This window comes from Dendrobium catenatum, unplaced genomic scaffold (assembly GCF_001605985.2).
Source record: "Dendrobium catenatum unplaced genomic scaffold, ASM160598v2 original_scaffold_96786, whole genome shotgun sequence".
In the NCBI taxonomy this organism is placed as follows: domain Eukaryota; kingdom Viridiplantae; phylum Streptophyta; class Magnoliopsida; order Asparagales; family Orchidaceae; genus Dendrobium; species Dendrobium catenatum.
In genome coordinates, this window is record NW_021415225.1 from 689,789 (window position 1) to 701,553 (window position 11,765).

The 11,765-nt window shown below is 38.7% G+C and overlaps 1 protein-coding gene across 2 annotated transcripts in view; it reads left to right on the forward strand.

Annotated features, from left to right (window-relative positions):
* LOC110109007 (indole-3-glycerol phosphate synthase, chloroplastic) overlaps window positions 1–9,974 on the forward strand; it is a 39,876-nt gene extending 29,902 nt beyond the window's left edge. For both annotated transcript variants that reach the window (XM_020839897.2, XM_020839898.2), the window contains exons 8-10: window positions 8,515–8,597; window positions 8,781–8,849; window positions 9,704–9,974. In XM_020839897.2, the coding sequence (XP_020695556.1) occupies window positions 8,515–8,597; window positions 8,781–8,849; window positions 9,704–9,787 (236 nt within the window). In that variant the 3' untranslated portion in view covers window positions 9,788–9,974. The remainder of the gene's footprint in view (window positions 1–8,514; window positions 8,598–8,780; window positions 8,850–9,703) is intronic.
* Window positions 9,975–11,765: the final 1,791 nt, after the last annotated feature.

Genomic DNA, 11,765 nt, shown 5'->3' on the forward strand with positions numbered 1-11,765 from the left:
TGAGCTTGCTTCTAAGCTAAGAAACATTAAAATGTGAGTTAAGACCATTCCAAACATTGTTTCAGGCTTGAGCTAGCAACTTAATGTGTTGTGGCCAAATTGGACTTCATGATCAATTTAGAGTTCCTGTTTAATTGAAATTGGATTTTAGATTGGGCATGTGACCTAATCGAGTTCAATTTTGCTCAACTTGGAAGCTTAAGCTATGCAATGTGATGCACAAAAAATCATATTCAGTTAAACCAACATCATTGTGTGATAAAAATAAGCTTGATTAAGGTTAAGGATCCTAATTAACATGATCAAGAGCTAATTAGGGTTGTTCTGAGTCCAATTGGCTCAACCAAGGTTCAATTAGGCTAATTAGGGTTTTTAGAACTTTTGATTTATCATACAAAAGAATATAGATGATTTTATTTCTAAAGTTAATCGATGGCTAAAATAAAGAATTACTTTAAATAGTAAGAAAATATCATTAAGACTTAAAGATGATTTTTTTAAATTATAATTAAATTAGTCATATTGTTATAAAAATCTAACTTGTTACAACAGCAGCAACATCAAAGCCTTTATCCCACTACATGGGGTCGACTATATGAATCCTTTCCCCCTATTGTGTTGTGTTAAGAGTCAATTTTTTATTTGAATCTAATAATGAAATGTTGTTTCTAATATTTTTCGATCATATCTTTTAGGTCTACCTCTAGCTTTATTAGCATAAGCCAAATCTAATACATTTACTCTCCTAACCGGGTCATCGGAGGGCTGCCGTTTTATGTGACTCATAGGAAACACTTGTAGATCTCAAGTATTTCCTATCAATCTCCGAAAAACAGCAAGAAATCTTCACAAAAATTCGCACAAAACCATGAAAACAGTAGATAATTTGTATTATTTGATGAAAGGAAAACATAAAATAGCAAGATAGAATTAGTCCTCAATTCGAGAGGAAGATCGATCTCTCCCAAATCTCTAGACGCCGCTAGAGCCCAAAGAAAAATCTTATTCTAAGAGATCTCAAATTTCAACCAAATTCAAGATACTCAAACCCTATGAAAACAAACTATTTAATGCATACAAATCAAAAGGAAATCCCTAAACAATCCCTACATTCAAATTTCCCTCCCAATTTCCTCAAAAAACCTTCCAAAATGGTCCCCTAAGCTTCGGCGGCCCGATCAGCCTACGCAATAGGCGAAATTCTCCGCCTGTTCTCCGCCTGAACCGGTCCTATGTGGACCGGCTGGACCAGTCCAATGGACCGGTCTAACAATACCCCCTCCCAAAGATCCATCTTGTCCTCAAGGTGGAAATATGCTTGTGTTCCCATGGAGGTGGTCATCCTTGAGGTGACTGAAGAACCTTACCGAATTGCTGAATCAAGGCCTGCACTGAAAGAGACATCCCCTCCCTCCTCCAGTCTGATCACCTCTAGCCTATGTAGTCCCACCAGATAATCTTCCCCTACCTCTTTTAGGTCTCTAACTATGGTCTTAAGTGATACCATGGCTTTGGATGGCCCTGCATCTCCCCTTATAACTATACCTTTCTCCCGTCCAACATTAATTTCATCGTGAGTGCTCTCCAATTATCATTGGTCTCCCCCAAGGTTTGCAACCACCTATGTTGCACCGATACGGATACGGCGACACGGATACGATACGATACGGATATGGGACACGTCAATTCTTAAAAATACAGGATACGGGTACGGCGCGGACACGACATTATAATTTATAAATCATACATAAAAATTAAGAAAGCAATCAAAACATAATATTTGAAATTACAAAAAAAAATGGCAACAACTTCATTTGTAGCATTGTAGCTTATAATATCAAAATATAAGTAAGTATTAAATGTCTAGTACAACAACAAAAGCATAAACATAAATTATCTAGCACATGAAGTTTCAACTATTCAATAGAAGGAATGATATAATTATCTTCTTCATTGGTTTGTCTTTGAACTTCCATATAATCTTCAATAAATATCATAGCTTCTAATTCAGGCTCATCAAGTGAAAGATTAATAGTTTTTAATATTTTCATATCATCAAGAGACTCAAATCCATCTCGGAAATGAGAGAATCTTGCTCGCAACCGCGGAAGTAAATATGACACTTTTTTTTTGGATTTCTTTTTGTTTTTTAATGGACACGCGTATCGGATACGCGTGTCCTTTTGAAATTAAATAATATTTTAATTGGATACGGCTTTGGAGTATCCGAAACGTATCGGCGGAATATCAGAGGCGTATCCGTGTATCGGTGTATCGGATACAGCACGCCTTCATAAATAGGTGTATCGGTGCAACATAGGCAACCACTTCATCCCCAAGATGACATCAATACTTCTTAATTCTATTGGAAGAAAGTCCTCCCTTACCTGAATCCCCTGGATGGTCAACACCACTCCTTTACAGATCCCCTGGCCTTTCTCCACTTTCCCTGTACCCATCATCACCCCATAATAACCAGTGTCCACAAATTTTACTCCCAATTGGTCGATGCCTGAGTGGAAATGAAATTGTGGGTAGCCTCACTATCAATTAACACCACCACCATCCTGCTCTCTATCTCCCCCTTCATCTTCATGGTATGATTTGTAGTGAATCCTACCACTGAGTTCAGGGAAACCTCGGTCAAATCCAAATGCAACTTCTTCTCCATCTTTTCCTTCAACTCCCCCTCACCTCCCTCATCAGTTTCCTCGTCATCACAGACGATGAAAACCTAAAGAGTTCGATCATTGCACCGATGTCCTGGTGTATACTTCTCTTCGCATGTGAAACACAACTTCTTTGCCCTCTTCTCCTGCATCTCCTTCTATATCAACCTCTTGAAATTTTCCCCACTCCCTCCTCCTACTGGATTCTCCCTAGTGGTCTCATTAATGTTGCCTGATGCAGGCCCCTTGGGTGCTAGAAGAGTAGTCGTCATCCTTTAAGAGCCTCCTGACCCCATTCTCCAGATTCTTCTGATTTTCCACTAGCTATGCCAAATTCATGGCCTCCCCCAAGTCACTAGGCATCAGAACTTTCACTGTCGCTCGGATCTCTGCCTTCAACCCCTTCATGAAGTTCTCCTCCAATACTGTATATGATAATCGCTCCACCCTACTGGCTAGGTGCTCAAACTGCTCCCGGTAGTCTGCTATTGATCCCTCCTGTGCCAGAGCAAAGAACTGCTCTTAGAAATCTCTTCCCTGGTCGGTTTGGAAACATTCTATTATGCAGTCCTTGAATTCCCTTCAGTCCCTTATAGGTCTCCTCTGGTCTTTCCACTGGTACCATGACAGTGCCTTCTCCTCCAAACATAGGCCTGCTGCTGTCAACTTCTCCTCTGTTAGCCCATTAACAGCAAAGTACCTCTCCACCTTATATATCCACTCATACGCATCCTCCCCCTCGAAGATAGGAATCTTCAACTTCCTTACCTTCTGATCTCCACCATTCCTCTTATTTCTCCATAGCTTCTCTTCTCCCAAGTGCTCGGCCCACCCCACGTCTCCCGGTTTTCTCTTGCCCTTCCATAGCCCAAACCACCTTTGAATTCCCCTCTTCTTCCTTCAAAATCAGCACCTTGGCGACCATAGTGTACCTCCCGACGTTCCCAATTAGCACCCCTTTGCTCCGTCCCTCTATACTCATGCCTTTCTCCATACCTACCTCCTCCATCCTCCCTCTGGAAAGGCTCCATAAAGGGTTTTCTTCTTTCTACCTCCATGATTTTCACCTCGTCTTCCTCCCTACGAATTTCTGAATTCGTGTTTTTTCTTTCCTCCTCTTTTGTCACGGAAGCTGCTGTGTGATTTTGAATTTCCAAAATTTTCTTCATCATGTCCCGAAGATCGGCTACTTGTCCTTCAATGGATGAAATCCTTTCCTCCACCCTTCTCTTGATTTGGTTCATCTCCCCTTCAAGCATCTCTTCTAGCGCATCAACTTTCTTGGCCGCCATCTCGATATGAACTTTTGTAAATCCAAAAATTCCAGATTTGAAATACAAAAACAGCACTTTGTCCGTTCCCGTCCAAAAATCAGCCGCCAAAATTCACCCAAAACAGCCCACGAATGGTCCCAAGACTTGCTCTGATACCAATTGATGTGGAACGTACATGCGATGATGGGTTTCATAATGAAATCTTGCACGCTTAATTTTAGATAGAACACATAATTATATCTTTATAATAATTTGAACGATGAGATAAAACATTAAGAACGGAAAGACGAGCTTACGGTTGAATCACACGGGTAAGAGTTAAGATCATATAACAATCAAGTCAATCTAACGTTGCGTACATGAATGGTTTTCCACAAATATCCCTAGACTAACAATAAGATTAGTTGCTATGAGAAGATCCCTCACACAACTCATCCAATTACTAGGTTTTAGCGGAGAGGATTAGCATGATTTTCATGAATCAAGATATCACAACAATAGATAAGTAGCTACAAAGATAAAAGGGTCGGATGATGAGTTTACCCAAAGAAATAGAAGACATGAAGCTTTAGTGGCTGTTTGGATGCTTGAGATGAAGTAGACGGCAACCAAAACCCTTCTTGATGTGGTGGACAGCAATCGGAAACTTTAGGACAGCATTCGAAGCTCTCCCGACTGGCTGGACAGCAGGAAGAGATGCCGAATTCCTCTGGACAGCAGCAGTTTGGTCTTGGACAGATCTTGGACAGCAACCATGAAGGTGCAAGAGACGTTGGATGGCTCTTCTAGGCTGCTGGAAGCTCGGGACATCAACTTGTGGGCATCCAGTGTGCTGGACAGCAAGGTCTTCCTGCTGGCGTAAGGGGGCAGCAAGCCAAACGTCAGGACAGAGGGAGTTTGGGCTTTGGGCGGGACTTGGGGAGGCGGAGGTGAGAAGGAATAATTGATTTCAAATGTCAGGTTAGAAATTTGAAATAAAAAACTGTAATTACGTGGAGAGGGGAGGTAATTAAGAGGTGTTTAAATGGTAATGAGGTGGCAATTAGAGAGAGGCAATAATGGTGAGGTGGCCGGCCATATGGGGGAGAGAGGGGGGCTGGGTATTAAATAAAATGGGGCCCACAATTACAGCAGATTTAATAAGAAATCTGGATTGAAATTTCAGGTTTAATGTATGGCAAGAGTTTCCTAAAATACATGTAACGTTAGGCTGCTTTTGAATTTCAAAATTAGGATTGAAATCTCATTATGAAGATGGCCTAAAATTTAGGAGTTATATTTGGAAGGTAATCAATACCTCTTGGAATTTGAATTTCAAATTCATAACCAAGGGGAGAGAGGGAGAAGAGTTTTCCAAATTTAGGTGTATGATGTGGACAAGGATTTGAAAACTCCAAATTAAAGTAAATTGAAATTTGATTCAATCATGCAAACTTTCCTAATTTGGAATTCCAAATTTGGAAAGAATTCAAAATTTGAAGTCTAAATTTCAAATTCAACATTGGATGAGGGAGGGGAGTGGGCCGGATGGGGGAAAGGAGCGTCGGGGAGGTGGTTGGCCGGGATGGTGGTGGTGGCCGGCGGCAAGATCCAAGGAAGGGCCGGCGGTGGGGTTAGGGGAAGGGGATTTTTGTGGAGCTTCTAATGAGAGGGAGATGATGAACAAGCAAAATAAAATAAAACTAGAGAACTCACTAAGAGATCTCAGAGGAAGAACTCACTAAGAGATCTTTTCATGCACTCACAAAGAGAACAAAGAGAGCAAATTTTCATTCATTCAAAACTAACTCTTACATGAGAAATGGGCCATATAAATAGGCCTCAAAATGACAAAGAAAATAAAGTACTAAAATGCCCCTTGGGCTGCAATAGCTACCAAATACCCATAAGGGTAAAAACGGAAAAACATAAAATAAAAATAAACTACTACATAAAATGATGAAAATACAAATCATGATCGTGGCCGTCGATCTCCCGCATCTCCTGAAGGTACATGTGTCAAAATCGCTGCTGATGTCCCCATCACCAATTTGATAGGAAACACTTGTAGATCTCAAGTATTTCCTATCAATCTCTGAAAAACAGCGAGAAATCTTCACAAAAATCCGCACAAAATCACGAAAACAGTAGATAATTTGTATTATTTGATGAAAGGAAAACATAAAATAGCAAGATACAATTGATCCTCAATTCGAGAGGAGGATCGATCTCTCCCAAATCTCTAGACGCCGCTAAAGCCCAAAGAAAAACCTTATTCTAAGTGATCTCAAATTTCAGCCAAATTCAAGGTACCCAAACCCTAGGAAAATTAACTATTTAATGCATATAAATCAAAAGGAAATCCCTAAACAATCCCTACATTCAAATTTCTCTCCCAATTTCCTCAAAAAGCCTTCCAAAATGGTCCCCTAAGCTTCGGCGGCCCGATCGGCCTACAGAACAGGCGGAATTCTCCGCCTGTTCTCCGCCTGAGTTGGTCCCGTGTGGACCGGCTGGAACGGTCCAATGGATCGGTCTAACAATGACTAAATCATCTAAGGCGACTCTCTCTAATCTTACCTTCCATTGGAGCTACTCTAACCTTTTCACGTTGATAAGAAAAAAAAAATTCATTGATAGCTAAGTGAGTGAGGTAGAAACAAGAGAATTACTATGGATATTTGTAAAATTAAAAGCTTCATTTGGATGTCATATCTCCATGCATTGCTTTTAAAAATTATTATTTTTTTAATTATGTGATGGTTATTTGGATCACACATGTGTGATATTCTTGAAAATTTTGTCAATGATGGAAGAAATGAGTCTTAGACAAGTTTCATGTTCGGCATTGTATTCCTGAGATTTGTATTTTGAAAGAAAGAAAAAAACCTAAATACCCCGCATATTACACTATTACAAACTAGTAATAACCCGAGGAATATAGCCTCGCTTAAGTGCAACAAGGGTCATGATAAGGATCGTGAGATGACAATGACCAAAAATTGGAGAGGAAGAAATTTGAGTTTATGGCTGCAATGCCAGAAAAATTGGGATTGCGATCACGAAGGTAATTACACCCATCAAGCTTTTCAATTTTTGAGGGGTTGTGTTGTGGATGAGGAGGGTCTGTGAAGGCTATTCCACATTGGCAAGGAGGGTCGGTATCCCATATGGCCATGCGATGTAGCTACTCTACCTTGGCTGGAGCTGGGAAAGTCCACGAAGTTGTTGGATTGGTGGTTCAAGGTTATTCCTTGTAACCAGATAAACATCCATTTGATCAAGTCATATTTCTTCGTTTTGTGTACAAGTCTTCTTTTAGTATTACTTTTTTGAATAAGCTAAATACAAGCATTTTACCATTCAGCTACCTTTATAATTTTTATATAGGCTTCATTTGGGTCAGCTTTCTTTTTGCTTTCTAAAACAACTTTTTAGAATTTAAATTTTTTGTACTATAAAGTCGTTTTAAAAAATAGTATGAAAGCTGTCCCAAACAAAATCATAAATATCATCATTATGTTCATACTTCTGATTGTGTTGAATAGACCTATAAACCAGCTGAGTTTCTTTTTTGCATCTTGTTATATATTTATTTTTTGTCTTTAAGTTTGAATCAATTTTAAACTAGATGAAATGACAATGAAATTACTCAAGGTCTCGCATCATATCTCATCTAGAATGCTGTATTTGTATCATTGTTGTCGCGGAGTTTATTTACCCATAAGAAGATGAAACTCTGCAAAAAATATTTGATGCCATATATTTGTTCGTGTGTTGGTATTTTACAGTAAATAAAGTGATAATGTTTTGATGAATTTGGATTTTGGAAGCTAACGTTGAACTGGTCATGCTTTTATCGATGCTAGCAACCAGTAGCTCTACCAAACATAATCAATAGCTTAAACAAGATTAGCTTTCACAACTCCATCAACAACTTCTCATCAGGTTTTTTTGACAACAGCCTTATAAAGCGAAGCCTATCATGGATAGAGTGATAAATGATATTAGAGTGCGTGATACTGCTACTGCTAAAGCAGTTCAAAAAAATTAAATAAAATAAAATAGAGTGCGTGAAATAGTCAGAATTACTGTAGATGCGGTACTGGGAATGGTAATTAGTGCTTTGGGCATGTAAATACAAAAATGTAGTTGTCCCAGTAGGGCGGGGAGATAGAATTATGTGTTGAGGAATACCAAGGAGTCAGTATGGGTAGATCAAAGTTAATTTTATTAGAAGTAAGGGTAAAATACTAGAGCAAACTAGCTATCACCTTTTTTGTTGCTCGATACAGTGAATGGAAAAGGATCCTTAAGTTTCCCCAATTAGTTTGGGATAAGGTTGATGATGATGATGATGATGTGCTGAAGCTCAATGGCTAAATAAAAAAAGCAGGAAGCACATGGATATTGTTTCATCGTTAACAAATTTGTATTGAAATTGTTTATATGACTTGCATCCTTATCCATTCTTTCTCCATTTTCTTCTTGTTTGTAGCTGTTGGAAACCCTGATAAAACCTTAATTCGGATATGAAAATTGTTCACCTCTTGTTTATAGTTGCATTAACAAAACCATCTTACTTTCTGCAGAAACTTTTGTGGTTGATATTTCCAACACAAAAAAGCTTCTAGAGGGAGAAAGAGGCGAGGTTATTCGCCAAAAGGGCATAACCGTAAGCATCGCATTTAATGAGGACATTTCTGAAGTACTTAATATATTTTCAGATTGTTGAAGTGGTCCACTCCTGTACAAAAATTCATGTTGCTTGTGTCCATGTTAATCGCAATAAGTTTTTCTTACATGTCTTCATGCTTTTCATAAAATATTCCTTCACTGTTGATTCTTAATGTTTCAGGTTGTGGGAGAGTCTGGATTGTTTACTCCTGAAGATATCGCGTTTGTTCAAAATGCTGGCGCCCATGCGGTAATTTCTCTTAGTATTATACTCGAATTTTTAGTAATGGTTAGATTCTGGAATTCTAATTCCATGCAAGCACAAACAACCTCAAACAGAGAGGTTGGTTGTATAATTCTTGGTGAAATACAGGGTGAGTATCAAGTGCTTATCGAAATAATATAAACTATTTGTTGTATATCGAAATGATTTTTTATCCTAACATTCAGACTTAAAGTTGCAAATGCTTACATGATAGTTTATATTATAATTAAATCAAGATTATCTAAGTTATATGTAAAAAGTAGAAGAATATTGAAGCAATTCCAAACAAGTACAAGCAATAAATAGTAAACTTTAATTTAAATAATCTCAATTTAAGATTTAAAAGTAAAGTTGATATTAATCATTATTCAATACGTATGTGTTGAAAAAAGAGTAAATATTATGGTTACTTAATGCAAGAGGTAATAAACCAATATAAATAGTCTTTTAATCTATAGTATAAATGTATGAGGTAAATAGAATAAAATATCATTTTAATCTAAATTTATTTTTACAGGTTAAACATGAAGTCTTCAAAAAAGTCTTTTTGATAAAATGCTGGAATATAGCTTGTAAAATACATATTAGATTATTCAAGTTTAAAATATGTGTATTTTCTCGTGCTTTGGATTGTTACAAAAACATAATTAAGAATTTTTTTTTCCCAACAGTTCTAATCTTTATGAATATGCTGACAATTTAATAATATTTGTTGTATTATTTTATTTTCCTTCACATTCTTACTCTTTTTTGGTTTATTTGAAGTTGATATGTGCAGAAAAAAAAAAAAAAGCTTCTGTGGGGTTTAGTAGTGAAAATTACATCTATTGCTATTGCAGGTTTTGGTCGGGGAGTCCCTAATCAAACAAGATGATCCGGGAAAAGGGATAGCACAGCTTTTTGGGAAAGATATATCTTCCTAAACTTCAATATTTCAAGCTAATCCAGTTGGTAAGAGCTTTGGGCCATAAGCTAAACCTCTCCTACTCTATAATAAGTTTTCCATCCTAAGAAAAATTCTTACTATTAACCATTTGTTTTGCCAATTATTTATTGTTTTTGACCTTAATAAATTATCTATTCATTCTATTGGGAAGTTTGGAATCTATCTATCAGCTTCTTTACATCATTCCATTCTATCAATCATCAAAACGAGGTGCCCACAATCTTCCATTTTTGGTGTTCTAATGAAAAAAGTTATTACGTGCGGTGTTCGGATTCGTCCGGAGGCGAATCCAAACGCGCCATGTCACCCGGGGCCTGGTGCATCCGGGTGATGTGGCGCGTCCGGATTCGCCTCCGAACGGTTCAGATGCCGCACGTAATAATCTCTCGCTCGAACGGCCTTAAATCGGCTATTTTAACAGGCTTAGTTGTAGCTAGTAAGCTCATTTTTTAGATAGTCCACATAGCTAACTAAGACTGCAGTTTTTGGCCACATTCGCATATTTTCTTCAATACATTATGTGAACTGAAAGGAGTCTAATACCATTTAAATATAAGGGAGTATTGCATTATCATTGTTCTTTTAAGTCATGCTTTCCCACGGGGCCTGGTGCATCCGGGTGATGTGGCGCGTCCGAATTCGCCTGCGGACGGTTCAAATGCCGCACGTAATAATCTCTCGCTCTAACGGCCTTAAATCGGCTATTTTAACAGGCTTAGTTGTAGCTCGTAAGCTCATTTTTAGATAGTCCACATAGCTAACTAAGACTGCAGTTTTTGGCCACATTCGCATATTTTCTTCAATACATTATGTGAACTGAAAGTAGTCTAATACCATTTAAATATAAGGGAGTATTGCATTATCATTGTTCTTTTAAGTAATGCTTTCCCAAAGGCCAAAGGTCTATTCATTTTTCTTATATTTAATTTTTGCATTAGTTAGACAAAAAAGTATCACAATAACTTATAATGTCCATATTTAATATTAAATAAATATTATATGATACGGCATCACAAAATTAGCTTGATCAGGCACGAATCTCGAGGCAAAAGCTAGTTGGAAACTTCAAAAAATAAATCCGGAAGCACCGGAACTCCGATTTCAGCGAGTCTACAGTCAAACTGAGCGTCTCGGAAATACGAACCCAACGACACCAAATTCGACCGAATCCAAGTCCAAATGGGTCCGAATCAAGGACCTGAAGCGCTATTGGAAGGTTCAAACTGCAATTTGAGTTACCAAAAGGTCTCCGATTTTAACGAGCTTATACTCGAATCGAGCGGCTCGACGAGACGAATCCAACGAGCCCAAGATCACCGAATTCCGACATCATTAAGGCCTTCAAATGTCCAACGAACGGTGCATGATCAAAGGATTCAATATCGGCCGTCCATTCAAACCACTCCCAATTCGCCCATGATCTCACGCCTATTTACAAGCTATGCCACTCCAGAAAAACTATAAATATAGCCCTCATTCTACACAAAGGGGACTCAAGTGAAGAGAGAGAAGAAGGAAAAGGGGAAAAGGCGAATCCTCTCCTCCTCGACCACCGCCGGAGCTCTTCCTGTCGCCCGAACACGCCGGGATTCTGCGTGATATTCGGTAGAACGCAGGAATTCTTCCCAACTTCCACGTGATGCTGAAATTCTTCTCAATTTGCAACAGAGTTCCCTCCTGAATCCGAAACTCCGCCCAAGTGAAGCCGGAGTTCTCCTTTGCCACCAACTGACATCGGACTTCTACCCGATTTCGAACCTTCACTCTTCGCCAAGTTTTTACCCGACGCCGGACTTCTACCGGTTATCGGACTTCGCTGGACGTCTACGCGAAGATGGATTTCTTTCCATTGTTGTACTTATACCTGACGCTGTCCTTCTGATCTTCGTCGTCAGACTACAGTCTTTCCGACCTCCGTCGCCCGCCGACTACGGTCCTCTTGACTTATGTCGCCC